Source organism: Mus caroli, unplaced genomic scaffold (assembly GCF_978045245.1).
Source record: "Mus caroli unplaced genomic scaffold, Mus_caroli_1 scaffold_9, whole genome shotgun sequence".
Lineage (NCBI taxonomy): Eukaryota > Metazoa > Chordata > Mammalia > Rodentia > Muridae > Mus > Mus caroli.
Window position 1 is genome coordinate 69,287,449 of NW_028227264.1, and position 18,986 is coordinate 69,306,434.

Consider the following 18,986-nt stretch of genomic DNA (forward strand, 5'->3'; position numbering starts at 1 on the left):
CCAGAAGGCAACAGCCTGCCAGATGAGCAAACAAATCCCTTCCCAACCCCCTCTTGCTGTTTAATTTTATTAGCTACAGAATAGAGTGGAACTTCATCTCAAAAATTAAACCATCTTAAAAGAACAGGAACATTTATGTATATTCCGTTCTATATCAAGAAGGAGGCTGGTAGGATGTTAGGCCCAGAAATGATCTATCAGCACATAAAAACAGTAATCAAGCCAACTGAACAGTAAATCCCTCTGAGGTGCACCTTCAACTCTTTCTCTCTTCCTTGATCTCTTCTGGCATGTTGCTCTCCTTGTGTGGCATTATGTACAATCAGAGTACTTCTTCAATAACAAAATGTAAAAATGAAGTGGGTTCGGCCTGAGCCCGCAGAGGCCAGTCCCTAAGCAAAAATCCAGAGGTTAACATCAGCCAGGTGAAAACTGACCCAAATACTCTTGGACGCACTGCTGGAGCTGTTGTATCTGCTAAGTGTGATACATCACCAGGATGTGCGGCGCAGCTGAGCACCCCAAAGAGCCAACGATGCCAGTGACAGAAGCCATTCCGAAACCATGACATGGTCCTGCTCATCCCCACAGTCCCTAACTCTCTAAAGTTCAAGCCACATTTTCATCAACAACAACCATAACAACAATAATAATACCAATAGCAAAATTTATCAACAGTCTCTCACGAAAATGGGGGGAAGATCACCATGGATACAAGAACAGAACATTTGATATCATCCCAAACTATCCTAACATTCATATTTCTTCAGGGTTTCCATTGGGACTGGTTAAATTTTGTTCTTATTAATCCAGAAATGTAGTTAATGTCATTTCTTAAATAAAAACACTCAACAACAGGGACTGGGGCCCGAGGGTATGCTTACGTTTCAATTCACCCACTTGGTTAAACAGGGATTTTTTTTAACAGTCAGATAAACAGAAGACAGGTGAGGAACTGGTTTCTTCTATTGCACATCCAGAACAAGACAGCGAGACCCATGACAAGAGGACTCAATGAATCAGGACAGAAGCATCTTCTTTAGCATTGAGCACACGCACAGCTTACACAAAGACTTGGAACCACACACAAAAACGGAACCTGTCTGATTTTGACACTTAAAACTAGCGGTCCCAGGCTGGAGAGATGGCTCAGTGGTTAAGAACACTGGTTTCTCTTCCAGAGATCGTGAGTTCAATTCCCAGCAACCACATGGTGGCTCACAACCATCTGTAATGGGATCTGATGCCCTCTTCCGGTGTGTCTGAGGACAATGACAGTGTCCTCATGTACATAAAATAAATCTTAAAAAACAAACACCCCCCCCAAAAAAACTAGAGGTCCCAATTCCTTGTCACCATGAGCTAAATAAAAAGTAATAAGACTGAAGTTTCTATAGGCATGCCTTATTTATACTCAGACAGACAGACACACACACACACACAAAATGCTCTGTAATATTATTTCTATTCTACAAGATGGGAACACAAAGTGAGACTGAAGGAAATCTAGACTAAAACATGAAAGGAAACCGAGACCCCATGCCATGTTAAAATGCCACTTAGCAATATAGTCACAGAAGGTAGAACAAGACGACAAACTGAGCCACAGCAAGATGACAAGACAAAGGGCAGACCACAGGACACAGCTCAGCTTGCACGAATGCTATATGTAGAACTGTTTGGTGGCATTTGTATTATTCTCCTGATAGCTATACAAATTTGTATTCTTCGTTAAATACAGACAAGCAGGATTCCTGAAACTATAGTATATTTGAAAAAATACATATATTTACATATATACTATGTATATATATAGCATATATTATATTCCTATATATTATATTCACATACCTATATTTATATCTATATAAATATAATAATAAATATTAATATATAAGTATATATAATACATATTCTTAAAACACGTACTGGAAAGTCACATTTGAGAATACATAGAATCCTAGAAAAAACAAATAAGATAGTGTTCCCTCCCATCTCTGACCATCTACGGGTAGGCAGTTCTATACATAAGGCAGGGAAATGTCTGATCTAAAATGCAGTTCGTGCAATACTGTCATGTAGATGGAAAAAAATTCATTTGAGAAAGGAGGAAGTTACAGCTCATTCATGTGGAAGAAGGGCACAGTATATAACAGCTCATAAATATAGGCCATGACAAAACAAAAAAACAAAACAAACAAAAAACAAAACAAAGAATAAAAAAAACAACAACAACCAAAAAAAAAAAAAACCCACCTTAAGGTCTACACAAGGGAAACACACAAGCTACCACCCCCATGTAGAACTGCCATTCTGCCACAACGCCACCTATTTATTTTAATCATGAAAATCCTCCCCAAATACAGCTATTTGACAAGCACTTGAGGCCAAACGTGAACAGAACTGAGCTCCAGCAATCCCGGAAGCTCGTTTTTCAAACATACCTACTCCCCGTCCCAAATTTACCTTTCTTGGATTTGGCCCCGATCTTCAGTTTGGACGGCCATGCAATCTGCGTGTTTGTCTCCTCCATGATCTGAGTCAGGGATCAAGAGAAAAATATTGACTCAATTAAGAACTTGTATTTACAGATAAGATTTTCACACGTTCAAAAAAAAATTCTTATTTTCATGTTTCTGGCTTTGTGTTGATACAACAAGATGATCTCAGCTTAAAACAATGCAAACATCTTTTTGAAAGCTCGAGGGAGAAGAGGGGGTGTGTTTTCCTAAGCCCTTAATCTACTGAGAGCATCCAAGTCTGTGTTGTTCTCTCCATGAATCCGGAATTTTAACAGAAACAAGACCTCAAAGTACACGGACAAGTGACTAACCCAGCTTGTTGCCAGGACCATCAGAGATGTTTGCACTGAATAAAATTCACCCGAGACCATCATCTATATACTAGATGTGACCCTTGTAATACAGAGTTAAGTCGTACTAAATGAAGATTTCCTCCCATCCCCCAAAATGAAACATCTCCTTCTCCCACTCTCTCTCCATTTGTATTTCATTAAAACTGATGAAATGCTTCTAAACACAGCATCCCTTCATAACGCTCCATTTCCCGTCAGCCTTCCTGTGGGCCAAGATAGTGTTTATGCTATCGCTCCACCCATTCATATATGCAGATAATACCAGCAGAAGGGAGCCTAGCACATAACGTGAGAGAGGACAGGCAGCAGGCATCGAAAGTGGAGGTGGCAATGACGAGGCAGAAGCCACAGACGACAGCATGAGCGAAGCCAACAAGTAATCGGAAAGGAATCAGAGTCTCCCAAGACAAAACAGTCTTTCTTGCTTGCCAATTCCACGGGGCTGTTCACTTGGGAACACGAATAGAAAACTAACTCTGCACAGGCTAACAGGAACAGAAAATGCAACAAACTAACAGCACGTCACTTCTAGGTCTATCAGCACCCGACAGTCAAGAATTACTCAGAGCAAGACCCAAAGCAGAAAGACCAGGCAGAGCAAGATGAGACTTATTTACTAATATGGATTTAGAGTTAATTAAACAAATCAATGGCGATGACAACTGAACGCACTATGAACACAACTAACAGTAATTTCCTTCTCAGGCTTGTGTACCAGACATGAGAGTAAATGGTTGACGCAGGTCTCCTTCATTCAAGCACCCGACAGCTCTCAGCAGATGTCTCAAGCTGGCAGCCTACCCATGGGTTCAGGCTGCTGTCCAAAGTGTTAGGGGTAGGGCCAACATTTGAAGATCCAAGAACCTGGCATAGCCATTCTGATCTCTGATTTTCCAGAAAAGTTGGTGGATTCGGCACAAGGAATTCATGACAGCATTTGGCTGGCACAGGCAATAGTTGCCTGCTGTGCACTGGGCCAGTGGGCCCTCAGATGCTCCTGAGCCCAACTGTGTCCCTGATGCTGAGGTCAAACGTCACTTGTATGCTGCCCCTGACTTGTTTGTAGTACTTACTGGTCACTTGGCCCAGTGTCCACACTGCTGTTTTTCTTGGAAAATATTTCTACTTGAAAGCAAGAAAACAAAAACCAAGCCCCCACTGTCTTTGCTTGGTTTATATACGAATCTGATCCAGAAGAAATGTGGGCGCTCTCACCCTCACCCTCACCCTCTAAGTCCTGATCCCTGCCTGTCTCACCTTTGCTAATTAACTGAATTGACATCAGCATTCATTTGATTAACTATGTTATTGGTTTGGGGTTTTGATACTGTTTTGGTTTAAGTGGGTTTGTTTGGGGGACGGTGGTTATTTTTGGTTTTTGGAGGGTTGTTTTTGGTTTTTGCTTGTTGTTTTGAGACAAGGTCTCACCTACACTGGCCTCAAATCTCCAGTCTTCATGCCTCAGCCTCCCAACTTCTGGGATTACAGAGTGAAGCAATCAAGCCCCCTTCCCCACCCCCGGGAGTATTTTTTTAAAAAAATAAAATTAAAAAGAAAGAATGGCTCACTGGTTAAGAGTACTTGCAGTTCCCACTGAGGGCCTGAGTTCTGTTGCCTGCACATACATGGCTGCACACAGTCATCTGTAACTCCAGTTGTAGGGGATTTGATGCCCTCTGTTGATCTCTATGGGCACTGCTCAAACAAGGTGCACATATATACACCTATCAGAAAAGCAAATCTTTTTGTCTTTTTCAAAACCATTTCTTTTTGGTTTTGAGATTATGATATAATTACATCATTTCTCCCCTTCTCTTTCTTCTCTCCCAACCTCCCATATATGCCTCCTGGCTCTCTTCAAAATTCACGGCCTCATCCAGAGACTGCCCCACCTGGAGATCCATCCTTTATACAGTCACCAAACCCAGACACTATTGTGGATGCTAACAAGTGCTTGCTGACAGGAGCCTGATATAGCTGTCTCCTGAGAGGCTCTGCCAGTGCCTGACAAATACAGAGGTGGATGCTCTCAGTCAACCATTGAACTGAGCACAGGGTCCCCAATGGAGGAGCTAGAGAAAGGACCCAAGAAGCTGAAGGGGTTTGCAGCCCCATAAGAGGAACAACAATATGAACCAACCAGTACCCCCAGAGCTCCAAGGGACTAAACCACCAACCAAAGAGTGAGTACACATGGAGGGACCCATGGCTCCAGTCGCATATGTAGCAGAGGATGGCCTTGTCAGGCATCAATGGGAGGAGAGGCTCTTGGTCCTGTAAAGGCTGTATGCCCTATTATAGGGGAATGCCAGGGCTAGGAATCGGGAGTGGGTGGGTAGGTGAGCAGGGGGAAGAGGGAGGGATAGGGTTGTTTTTGGAGGGGAAACCAGGAAAGAGGCTAACATTTGAAATGTAAATAAAGAAAATATCTAATAAAAAAATTTATGACCTCTTTTCATTAACTGTTGTAATGTTTATATATGGCTATGTATGTACATATATTCATAAGTATAATCACAGCAAACCTTTTCAAAAAATAAATGAATTAATTAAAAAAAATACTATCCTTTTCAACTGCCTCTATACCAGCTGCCCAGTAGATGATGTCCCCTCCCTGGCTCACCACTTCAGGATGTAGGAATCTACTGGTCTCTCTTCCAAAATGTTCCAGTCCCAGCTCCTTCTCACACTGAACCCATCACCTGCTCAAGGATTCTTTCCATCCTTCTGCCACCCAGTTAGAATCACCCTGACTCATTACAAAAACTTGACTTCTCTCTTATCCTGATGTCACGCAAGTGTTTTCTTACCTTCCCTGTTTACAAGTTCACAGTCCGAATGATAGAAATTGTGCTCACTGTCCAAATGCACAGTAAGCACCAGGTATGTTTAGGCAAACGCCCTTACCTAGTTCCCTACCTGGAGTGAGGTCTCATTCTCAGCTAAGTTCAACTACATCATGCGGGGCAAGTTAGTCTCCTTCACCCTCTATGTAAATTGTTTGTAGTATCTACTGCTTGAGCAGTCACAAGGACTTGAGAAGATGGATGAAATCCTGATTCAGTAACTGCTTACTGATGCTGACGGCTCTATGGAACCAGCTACTTGAGAAAGGGCGCAGACCCAGTCTGTAACGCAGGAGGAGTGCTTAGGGGAGATCCAAAAGGACACGTGGGAGAGCATCAGTCGTCACGAGAGGGGCCTTGAGTCTCAACTTGTGTTGTGAGGAAGGATCAGGTCTCCTACCATCTGCATGTATGGATAAGCCCCAAACAGACTTGAAGACGTGGCACAGACCAAGACGTTGAGGCTCATGTGATGGACTGTCACTTCGCTACTCATGACCAGGTAAGAAGCTAGAGCAGGATGGAACAAATTATTTTGCTTCCAGAGTCAGAAGTTTCCCTCAAGAGCTTATCAGTTAATCAGATAACTTGTCAGTCTCTTCAAGGATGCAGGGCAGGTGTATCCCAGTCAAGTTGGAATCAGAACAGCTAGGAGGAGGGGGAGGGTGAAGGGGTTCAGGAGGGGGAGGGTGAAGGGGTTCAGGAGGGGGAGGGTGAAGGGGTTCAGGAGGCCCAATCTCTTTAAGCAAGGTGCACAGAAGAGCCATAGAGATGGAGCTGATTCCAGCACAAGAAACAGCTCAAAGGATGTTCATGCAGCAAGCTATGCAAAGCTATGCTTTGGTCTGCAGCAGACCAAAGCAGAGCTGGAAGAAGTGAAGTTAGGAAGATGGGAAGGGAAAGGAAAGACACCATATGAAGCCCCCAAGAAGAAAACAATCATCTCAGTCTCAGGAGGAAAAAAGACAATTTCTGAAATGACTTCCAGAAAAAAACCAAATGGTTCTAGGTTTTCTTCTGTGGTTGTTTGTTTCTGTGACTTCTGCTGTTCTCGTTTCTACGTGCCATACAACCAAAGCCCAGAGAACAAACTGCTGACTTCGCCTCACCTTCTATAAACAGTAAAAAAAAAAATAAGTATCCTTTTAAATTATGGGACTAGGAAGAAAATTTTGTGGCTTTATAGTGGGTGGAGGCACCTTCTTCTCTTTAATAAGAGGGTCTCGTGTGTTTCCTAAGGTCGTTTAGTTATTACCAGGAAGTCACTTCCCAGAAACCTGCTGTGAGCCTTAGTTCACATGTAAATCAATACTCTGTCCACAATGTTCTCTATCCATCCCTGGACTAATTGGATTAAGTGGCTAATTCTGACCACCTCTCTCCCAGGAGGGTGCTGTCCTCAGCCAGGTGAAAAGTGACCTCAGAGTTGGGAAATGGCCTAAAACGCCTCTCGCTTCCTTATGGAAATAAAACTATAAATACCATCGTGTCTGCTAAGCTACAGAATGCAGAAGGATGCCAAGCCACAAAAACCTTGGACAAAAAGAAGAAGACTGTTCTCTGCACCGAAGGGGGAAAACCTGAAAGTGAGTTCAAGTAGACTCTGTGCACACATGCACATACCACTTGCATGTGGAGGCCAAAGATTAGCAGCTAATAAATGTCATGTATCAATCTTGGTCTTTTATTTTTCATGTCCTTTATTTGTGTGCATAGGATACAGAGGGTGATGGACACGTTGTGGTGAGTGTCTGGAGGTCTTTCCTTCTATCATCTGTATCCTGGGACTGAACTCAGGTCATCAGATTTGGCCACAAGCACCTCTGCCTGCTAAGCTAACTTGCTGGCCCCTCTGCCTTATTTCTTAAGACAGGATCTCTCATTGAGCCTGGAATCCATCAATGTATGAAGAATTTCTGGCCAATAAAGTCCAAGGATGCTCTTTTCTACCATCACGGGCACTTATGTTATAGATGTTGGCCACTATAGTCAACTTTCTACTTGGGTTCTGGGGCTTCGAACTCAGGTCCTCAGACTTGAGTGACAGGCACTTTACCAACTGAGCCATCACTGGAGTCCCTAAGAGCTAGGTTCTTAAAAACCTTAATATTGTTTATTTCCATCTTCCTCAAACCAAAACTCAAAGAATAAACATCACATTGTGAATAATCTTCTGTAAACATTCAATCATTCCTTAGGTTATATATTTGAGACAATGTTTCACTTATGTAGCCTAGACTAGCTTCAAATTCTCCATCCTTCTGCCTCAGCCCCTCACGTTGTAGGCTCCTGGGATCACCAGGATACAACATCCTGGCCAGCACACCACGAAGATTTAAAGGATGATTTTTCTCATTTATTTTAGCTCCTGTATATCGGATAGAAGTCTTCTATGTTATGACAACAGAAGAGATTTTGAAAAGTCCACCTAGAGCAGTCAACTCCACCCTGCTTCTGACTGGCCACATCTCAGGATGGCTGAGGATAATGGCCTGAGACATCCATAGATGTCCAAAGATTGACACCCAGAATTGGGACATAATCATAAGTAACTTTTTAAGTTTCTGTTAAATTAGACTTACTGTGTTCGGGACTTACAGAATATGAATAACTGAGTCACAACTCAATGATTATGCTACTATCAGATTTGATGGGTAGCAAATATTTATAGCTAAAAAATGTTATTGCTAAGACTATCAACCTTCACAAGGAAGCAACTAAAATATGGAGAGGGGCAAGATACGAATATACAAAGCTACTTGCCTTCCCCTCTTAATTCATAAAGTGTACTTTTTATTTTACTTTTCTATGAGTACATTATAGCTGTCTTCAGACACACCAGAACAGGGAATCAGGTTTCTGTTACAGATGGTTGTAAGCCACCATGTGGTGATTGGGAATTGAACTCAGGACCTCTGAAAGAGCAGTCAGCCCTCTTAACCGCTGAGCCATCTCTCCAGCCCTTCCTTTTCTATTGATTGAGAATTTTATACATCCATGTGTGTTTTGTGCAACCCTCCTCTCCTCTATTCCATCACTCCCTTCCTCCCAAGTTCATGGGCTCTCTTATTTAAACCCGCTGGGTCCTCTTAGTGCTGCCTATGTGTGTGTGTAGGACCATCTCCAGGACCATCTACTGGGTACCCTTTCAGGGGCTGCATCCCTGAAGAAAAGAGGAAATTGAGCCACCCTTCCCCACCTGCAATTCCTAAGAGCTCCTCAGCTAGGGCTGGGACTCCATAAGCTCCCCCAGCATTGACAGTGTGATGCTGCCTGGCTTGACCATGTGTATAGATCATGTGCATGCAGTTGCAACTACTATGAGTTCATGTGAATGACAGCCCAGCCACGACCAGCAAATTCTGTTTCAGCACAGACACCCTATACTTCTGCCTCTTACAGCCTTTCTGCCTCCTCTTCCACACTGATGGATGAGCCCTGGGGGAAGGGTGTGTGGTATAGAAGTCCCTTGGAGAGACGCACACTCGGCTGTCTCTTGTTCTCTGCAAGCTAACCAGTTGTAGGTCTCTGTATTAATCACTATTCAATGAAAAAATAAAATTAAAAAGGTTCCCTGACAGATGAGGAGAGAGGCAGTTTATTACCACATCCACTTAGCAGGTTAATGGCAGGATAAGCTACTCCCTAGGTCCTCTGACCTAGCCAGCCATAAGCTTGAGCCCAGTTGACAGTATCAGGATTACAAATTAAAAAAAGGCGGGGGTGTTAACATTCCATCCCCCCGGGGCCAATGTTTTCTTTTTCTTTACTATAAGTATCCTTAATAAATATAAAATTATGTGTCTCTGCTAGGCTGTAGTTTATGCAGGGGTGGAGAGATTTAGGTGGGAAGAGATGGTACCACTTACGTTGGAAATTTTTTACCTGTTTGGAAATTTTCCACCATTTTTTTTTAATTTCAGAGATTTACAACAAACTGTTTATACAATTTTATCAGCCTAAAATAGACCAAAAGTTAGGCCAAAAATGAGCAAGTACGAACTCGAGTTCTACAAAAACAATCCCAGTCCTGTCTGCAATGCTCATCACAGATTTCAGGTCTCCAGCAAATTTCCAATTTGTATGCCACAAGAGAAGAAACATCACAAAACTACACGCTTTGCAGGTTTGCGGCAATTACAGGATAATATGTTACAGGTGAACAGATCCCATGCCAAGCCCCAATCAGCCAGTCTACTAACATGTTTATTTCACCAGTCTTCCCAGGCAAGAGTAATCAGCACCTGAGATCAACCCAAGGCAAGGGACGTTTACACCGACTTTACATGAAATCTGCATTCTCCGGCCAGGAAAGGAACACTGGACTCCCTGACTGGAAACTTCTCCTCTAATCCATTGTACACTCATCCAATGGCTACCACATGGGGGCCACCTACAGCCTGCTACAACCATGAAGGAAGCCAAGCAAGAGGTGAGGAGAGTGTAGTAAACTCTCTCTGGAGGGATGTCTGAAAGCTTAAGATGTTTATTTTGCTAGGACATTATGTATATGTATAATGTATATGCATATGTATATATACATGCACATACATATATATGCATATATACATACACATATACATGTATGTGCATATATGTATGCATAAATATATGTGTGTATGTACATATGCATACGTATATACCCATACATATATACATATGCATACATATATACACACACACATATATATACATATACATACATACATTCATATATACACATATATACATACATACATTCATATGCATATATATATATATATATATACATACATACACACATGTGTATATGTATATGTAATGGGACATAGTGGGTCCTGCTAGTTTTATTTTAAAACAAGAAATCCCTTTCATCCTCCTGGATCTTCATAGCCTACCAATGTCTCTTACATTCACAGTTGTCATACACACTCTTCTTGTATGTGCCTCATATAATAACCTCGTAAACATATATGATATTTGAAACCTATCTGCAGTTGAGGAAAACAGGACTCAGAATTTATGTGTCAGAGTATGAGGCTGCATGGAGCCAGAATCAAGACCATGTGGTCCTTCCTGCCTGGCTTAGAAGCTGAAGGAGGAGAAGGGTCCCATATACCAGGAGGCTATTCAGAGATCCCAAATTCTGTGCCCCTCTCCTCCCCAACACCAAAGTAACAGAGGGTAATAGACAATTCCTCAATACTTCATTAGTGGAGTAACCCAGGGATGGCTGAGGATAATTGTCACACCACAAAGCGTTCCAACTCCTAGTTCCAAACACACAATGCGCATGCCAAGAGTGGAGAAGAATTGAGTTGTCATGGTGAGCAAATTAGCATCAGGTGGCCAAGGCTATAGTTGCCAGACTTTGAACAAAGGACCGGACATATCTACACAGAATGTCAACACACAGCCCCTGTGGTGTACAGATCTGATACACATTCATTTTGTTACCATAGCTTACGAAACAAACCCAATCCCCAACGAGCTCCCAGCAACATGGCATGAGACTGAGCTTCAATCTCGTCTGTTACAATCACTACATAAATAAAAATGTTCAGAGAAACCCATGGCCAGTCATGAAACTTCTAAGTCTGGCATGACTACACACAGAGCTCTGTCCAGCATCTCCACAAATACAGACATGCCAGTCATCCCTCAGTATCCATGAAGAATGGATACCAGGGTCCTTGTAGATACCCAACCCAAGCCCATGGATGTTCAAGACTCCGGTATAAAAAATGCACATTGTTTGTGTAGAATCTACACAGTTGCCTTCCATGTTAAGTCATCTGTAATTTAGTATACCTAACATCCTGTAAACATCTCTATTGTTTATGGATTGATGACAAGCAAGAATGTCCAGTCCTAGTTGGACCAGATGTAATTTTTACATGTATCTTTCAGTTCAAAGTTGGTGGAATCCACAAATCCAGAAGGCCTAGTGTAGGCATGATGAGCCCTGGTTTCCTAGGCTTAAAATATAGTGGGGTTTGATGGACATAGGTCATCAGAAGGGGAAACAGGCTGGCCACATAATAGCATAATCCAGATGGCGAGAGCTAAACCAATCAGATGGCAAAGAGCAGAGGAAAGCACTGAGTGTGGAGTGTTGAGAGGCTCCCTGTGGACAGCCAGAGGAACTCTGAGATGGCTCAGTGGATAAGAGCACTGGCTGCTTATGCAGAGGACCTGGGTTCAATTCCCAGTCCTTGCATGGTGGCTCACTACCACCTGCAACTTTAGTTCCTGGAGTTCAATACCCTCCTCTGGCCTAGTCAGGCACTGTACACACATGGTACCCAGACATAGTTACAGGCAAAACAACACGCAAATGAAATAAACAAGACTTTTATGAAAGGGGATTCTGTCTGCTGTTTTTCACTCTCTGGAGACTCTCCAAAATCTAAGCAGTACATAACTGTGGCACACACCACGTGCCATTCGTACATTTTTATGTATTTCCCTAGGAAGACAGTTGACAGCTTCCATTTTTACTATCGGCCACAAAAGCTTTTAATTAAATCAAGACCCCCTGATCCTTTTCTCCAAACACCAGCAGTGACAAATTATGACAGGCGTCAGCGAGTTTGACTAAATATTAATCTTCAGAGAACAAAGCCAAGTGGTCCTACTAATTAAAACTTAGAAGCTGAATTACCATAACTCACTGCAAGCTAAACTGCCCCACAGCCGCTCTCACGCAGCCAATTCTTGTAGGGACTTTAAACAGGGCAAGCACGTCCTTAAATACTATTGTTAAACTCTTCCGGTTAGTTGCACTAACAATGACCTACTTGGTTATACACATTGAGGAAACTACTGTCACACTCTCAGAGATGCGATTTCGTTCTTAGTACAGAAGCAAGCACCTCACAATGCTGAAATGATTTTCTTTATCACACACACTCTTAAATATCCCCCCAATAACATATGGCTTTTTATAAATTGTATTCATTTATTTTAAAAGTTATAAAATTCTAGCATGACGTTTATTAACCCTTCATGTAAATGCATGGGCATTATCTTGTCCTAGAGCCCCCCTGTTGGTGGGGTGCTAAGAGAACTCAGGGTAAGTCCCATCTTCAGTTTCTGGACCCTTCTTCACTCTGACCCATAAACATACTGAACAAGATGCACACACCCATTTTAGAGGGGAAAAAGGGCTACGTTCCTAACTTCCTAGGTACTGTAACCAGCCCAACCCAAGCAATGTGCGTGAATAAGAGTGGCTAACGAGCTCAGGGATTACTAACATCCGTAAAGCTGAGTTTTCCTAATTGAGGAGACGTCTCATGTGGTTCCATCTACACCAAGGTCTTCTCAGAAATGTACCTTCCGTAGAACAGAAACGATGTAGGGAAGCCCAATGGGACCAGTGAAACCCAAGACTCTTCATTCATGGGCAAACCTTAAGGTGACATTCAAAACATTGAACTTGTCTGAGAGGTGACGGGACGGGGATGAGTGGAAAGTGTAAGTTTTCAGCTAACTTCATAAGCTCATTTGGTGATGCTCAAAGGTGTGTATGTGTGGGTATGTGTGTGTGTGTGTGTGTGTGTGTGTGTGTGTGAGAGAGAGAGAGAGAGAGAGAGAGAGAGAGATTGAAATTTTCTGATTACATAAGTTGGTGCACCTGGCCCAAGACTCCAGCGGCATCTGAGTGCCTGTGGTGAGATGATACCTCGTCTAAACTAAACTAAAAAGACTGAGGAGCTCTTCCAGGAGAATTTTTTTAATACATCTAGCCTGCACACTTGTATGTTTTCTTAAACAGTAGAAGACCATAAAATGTTTGACTCTGTATAAACTGTCTGCTGGCAGTGTTTAATATATAATGCTCTAAAAATATCATTTACACTAAGCCAGGATACAGTTACTGAACACCTGGGTATGTGTGTGTGTGCGAGTGTGGAGAGAGAGAGAGAGAGAGAGAGAGAGAGAGAGAGAGAGAGAGAGAGAGAGAGAGCGCGCAAGTCTAGAACCTAGAGGCTACTTGGTACTGACCTGTAAGCCTGGACTATTGAGCTGTGGGCCTGGCTTTGCCTCTAAGTCATCTCCCTATCATGCCATCTCCTCAGAGGCTAAATTAAAAGGACCCAACTAACACTGAAAGGCAAATCTGATCTTCCAGGTACAGTAATAGTTTTCAGACTCCTATCTCCCTCCTGACCTGCTGCTTTGTCTTAAAAAGATGGAGGAAGAGAGGAGGGAGGGAGAACAGAGGGAGGACGGAGAGAAAAAAAAATCTTGAAAGTTTTTATCCTAGAGAATGCATCTCATTTTTTAAAATCCTGAAGAGAGGAGCAGAAAACTATAAGGACCAGAGGACCAGGAAGCAAACGTGCTATGAGATTGTGTCTACTAGGATGTCAGAGCTACAGCCATAAAGTCTCACCAGCATGACCCTCCAAATGTGAGCTGAACAAGGACAACCATAGACATGGGCATGGGAAGGACTACAGTCCTCAACCCCAGACAAAGAACTACAGGCAACTACATACAAAACGCTGACAGTGGGGGAAATAGTCTTCCCCAAGTAAGGACAATGCTAATTATTTATCCACTATCAAATGGTCAGCTCTGGAAACATATGCTTACAAGTAACATATATATTATATATACACACACACACATATATACATACACACACACACATATATATATATATATTTCAGTAAGTGTTGCTATAGATGTCTGATTTTCTAGGCATGTCAATATTTTCATACATACTATATACATATATAATACACATATGTCTATATTATATGTATATAATATACACATGTATTATACATGTTTATATGTATATGTGAATATCATATATGTGTGTATATATGTGTGTATACACACACATATATGATGTATACACACATATATGATGTATGTATATACATGTACACACATATACATGTACACATATATATGTATGTATGTATATATATACATATATATATATATCAACAATTACTGAAAAAGAGGCCATGAATTTAAGAGAAAGAAGAGGGTGTATTGGAAGGTTTATTGGGAGAAAATGATATAATTATATTATAATCTCAAAAGTAAAATAATAGAAGATATAAGAAGAGAAGGAGGAAGGAAAGTCTACTATGCAGGAACTAACCCTAGACTAACTCAAACAGGCCGAGTCTGGCTAGAAGTACCTGTCCTTCTTCTCCCTCTAAGGAAAGTCACACTTCTTTATCTTATATGTCTCAATTCTGCTTCCCTTAGCCCAGCCTTGGTCCTGCAGATGCCCCAAGAAAGAGTCACCATATCCATCAAAATAAAATTTTCAAGTTGATTCCCCTAGAATCACAGGAGGAGAGTACATTAATTTTATCATGAAGCCTGTACTTAAGTTACTCTGCTTTTGACAAGTGTTCCCATCGTGAACAGCCTGAGGAGCACAGCCTGAGCACCACCTTTGCCCAGGACTCCTTAAATCTATTGTATTATTGGTGAATCCTGCTACCATTAGTATATGGCTGCAGATCTGTAGTCAAAATCTGGGGGTGGGGGTGGGGGCGGGGGCAGGGGCGGGGGCAGGGGCGGGGAATGCCGCCACTGCCACCAAGCCAAAGTTCAGCACTCATTGCCACTGCGTCACTAAAACAGAAGTCTACTCTTTCTTCCTCTGGCACTTCATGCATTTCTGATCTGAACAAGTTTTTCCAAACCCTCTCTTCAAACCCAGGCTGTAAGGAGCAGGTCATCACAGATATTTCCAAGGCCAGTGCCGATGCTAGCTCGCTCCTTTCCTTATCACTTCCGCTCACTCCAACAGTATTTTCTTACCTTATTAAGTATATTGAGATATATCTGGGTATGCAGTTGTGGTGGTTTGAGTAGGTATGACCCCACAGAATCATGTGTTTGAATGTGTGGCCCTTAGGGAGAGCATTATTAGGTGTGGCCTTGTTGGAGGCAGGGTGTCACTGTGGGGGTGGGCTTTGAGGTCTCCTATGCTCAAGCTATGCCCGTGTGGCACACAGTCTCCTTCTGCTGCCTGCAGATCAAGATGTAGAACTCTCAGCTTCCCCAGTACCATGTCTGCATGCTGTCATGCTTCTCACCATGATGATAATGGACCAAACCTCTGAACCTATAAGACAGCTCCAATTAAATTTTGTTCTTATAAGAGTTGCCTTGGTCATGGTGTCTCTTCACAGCAATGAAACACTAAGATACCAGTTGACCCTACTGCTATAAACAGGTTTTATATGGGATCCTCTCAGAACACCTATGTCTACCCTTCCACGCCTCTATAACAGGGATGTGGATCAGAAATCATGGGCTTCCTTTTCTCTAGCCAAAAGTCTAAAGTGACATGGGTTTATAAACTTTGACACTTCTGGTGAGGCTCACAGTCACAAAAGTTTTTTTTTTTTTTAAAAGCTTTTTTGGCCAATAAGATACTATCAAAAATTGTTCTTGCTTTAAATGATCCTCAAAAATATTTGTAAGAGGCAACCACTAACCAAGCTGCTTTCTTAAATCCTGGGAGCCTGAAAGGGAGGATTCCCACTCCCCACTCCCAACTCTTTCCCTACCACAAGGGAATCCTGCACCTGAGGATAAAGGCACTAAAAAACACAGGAGGGTGGGGTGGGGTTGCTGATGCCTGGGAGTGGCAAAAAAATGCTTTTCCTCACCCCAAATCTGCACTCCAGCCTGCCACTCAGCTTAAAGTGGCTGTGGGAGACTCCCAGCAGAGAAATATGGAGTCTGTGATGGAATCACAGTAGCCATAGCAACATAATTTCAAAGCCTGCTCCATCAGCAACAATACCGATCAACAAGCTGCCCACCTTAAGGACATGAAGGAAAGGAGAAATAGCTATCTGTGAGCCCAGGTGGCGTGTTCTTCAGCAGAGCTGCTTGTCTTGTGTGTGTATTTTCTACCTGAGCATCTGTTTCACTTTTTTTGCTGCCTTAACAAAAAAGCAACTTAACGAAGAAAGGGTTTATTTTTGACTCAGACTGACAACTGAGATTAGTCATGACAGCATCTGTTTATAACCTTCTGTGACCAACAACAACAACAGCAACAAAAAATATTTGTTTGGTAGGATTTATGATTTTGGATTATCAGGTTAGGGATTTTATTTCAACCAGCACTGATTTGAGGTGCCTAAGTCTCTGTGGTGATTTGAATAAGAACAGCTCCCACAAGCTCATATGCTGGAATGCTTAGACACCGGGAGTGGCATTACTTTAGAAAGAACAAAAATAAGCAGATGATATACCTGAGGACCTGGATAAATCTCTGAAGATTTTTTCAAATGGTGACTGAGGACTATTGACTGTGTGTGTCTTAGTCACAGTTACTATTGCCGTGTTGAAAAGCCATGGCCAAAAGCAACTTGGGGAGGAAAGGGTTAATTTTGCTCACGGTTCCTTATAACAGTTCATCTTCAAAGGCAGTGAGGGCAGAAACTCACACAGGGCAGGAACCTGCAGTCAGGAGCTGATACAGAGGTCATGGACGGTGCTGCTTACTGGGTTACTCCTCATAGCTTGCTCAGCCTGCTTTCTTATAGAATCCAGAACCACCAGCCCAGGGTTGGCCCCTCCCACAATGGGCTGGACCCTCCCCCATCAATCACTAATAAGAAAATGCCCTGCAAAATGCAAACCAAAATGGCTCTGAGACTCCATCTTTACACCTGTCAGAATGGCTAAGATCAAAAGCCCAAGTGACGGTGGCGCTTGTTGGTGAGGAGGAGAAGCAAGGGAAACGCTCCTCCATTGATAGTGGGAGTGCAAATTTGTACAACCACTTTGAAAATCAATTTGGTGGTTTCTCAGAAATTTTGGAATAGTTCTACTTCAATACCCAGCAATACCACTCCTGGGCATGAACCGAAAAGATGCTCAATCATATCATAAGGACACCTGCCCAATGATGTTCATAGCAGCTTTATTTTTAATAACCAGAAACTGGAAGCAATCCAGTCATTGTCTCTCAACTGAAGAACGGATAAAGAAAATGTGGTACATCTACACAATAAGATATTATTCAGCTATTAAAAACAAGGACATCATGAGATTTCCAGGCAAATGGATGGAACCTGAGAATATCATCCTGATTGAGGTAACCCAGGCCCAAAAAGACATGCATGATACTCACTGATAAGTGGACATTAGCCATAAAGTACAGGATACCCATGCTACAATCCACAGACCCAAAGAAGCTAAGTAACAGTGAAGGCCCAAGAGAGGATGTGTGAATCTCACTCAGAAGGGGAAATAAAATAGTCATCTGAAGTGGATGGCGGGAGAGAACTGGGTGGGAGAGGGGATAAGGAGGAGAATGGGGGAGGGGGGAGTCAAGGGTTGGGAGAGCAGGAGAGAGGGCTGGAAGACAGGAGGGAGCTGGGTGCAGGAGCATCTCTGGGACCAGTTAGAGACCAGGGTCAGGGCAGTTCACTAACCTTGATGAACTGGGGTGGGGAGAGTAGAGGTGGGGGGAGGGGGTGATCTCCATCCCTGGGAGGTGCGTAGAACTCCTCGGAAAGCTCACCTTGTCTGCCTGTTTAAGAATGGAATGCCGGGGGCTGGAGAGATGGCTCACCGGTTAAGAGCACTGACTGATCTTCTGAAGGTCCTGAGTTCAAAGCCCAGCAACCACATGGTGGCTCACAACCATCCATAATGAGATCTGATGCCATCTTCTGGTGCATCTGAAGACAGCTACAGTGTACTCACATATAATAATAAGTAAATCTTAAAAAAAAAAAAAAAAAAAAAAAAAAAAAAGAATGGAGTGCCAGGGCCCAAGGATAGAGCTCAGAAGAACAGAACTTGTAGTTTTCCATAGATCATTATCTTTTACCTTAGACAAAAGAAGCTTTGAAAGATTTTTTTAAATTCCTACAGGTAATCATTGTGTCTGTGAGTGTGTGTGTGTGTGTGAACTCCAACAATCCTAATCTTTTTATATCAGCTATTGAGCTCTTCATTTCTCTTATACTCCCTGAACATTTCTGGGAGCATGTTGATTTTTTTTTAGGTTGGATTAATTCCACACTCACTGAAGTCTGCTTTAGCTACATTGAATGAAGGAAACACACATGTACACACACACACACACACACACACACACACACACCACAAAAAAATCTAACAATCAATCTTTAGTCAAATGAGCAACACTATAAAACTCTTTCTTTCTTAATTGATTGATTGATAGGAGTCTCATATAGCCCAGGTTAGACCTGAACTTGCTATGTATCTGAGGATGATTTTGAACTCCCAATCCTTTGGTCTCCACCTCCCAA

At 42.5% G+C, this 18,986-nt stretch overlaps 1 protein-coding gene across 5 annotated transcripts in view; it reads right to left on the reverse strand.

Moving 5' to 3' along the window:
• The window catches only part of Bicc1 (BicC family RNA binding protein 1), a 225,194-nt gene that overhangs the window by 90,570 nt on the left and 115,638 nt on the right, over positions 1-18,986 (reverse strand). For all 5 annotated transcript variants that reach the window (XM_021173984.3, XM_029482953.2, XM_029482954.2 and 2 more), the window contains one exon: positions 2,467-2,536. In XM_021173984.3, coding sequence (XP_021029643.1) covers positions 2,467-2,536 — 70 coding nt within the window. The remainder of the gene's footprint in view (positions 1-2,466; positions 2,537-18,986) is intronic.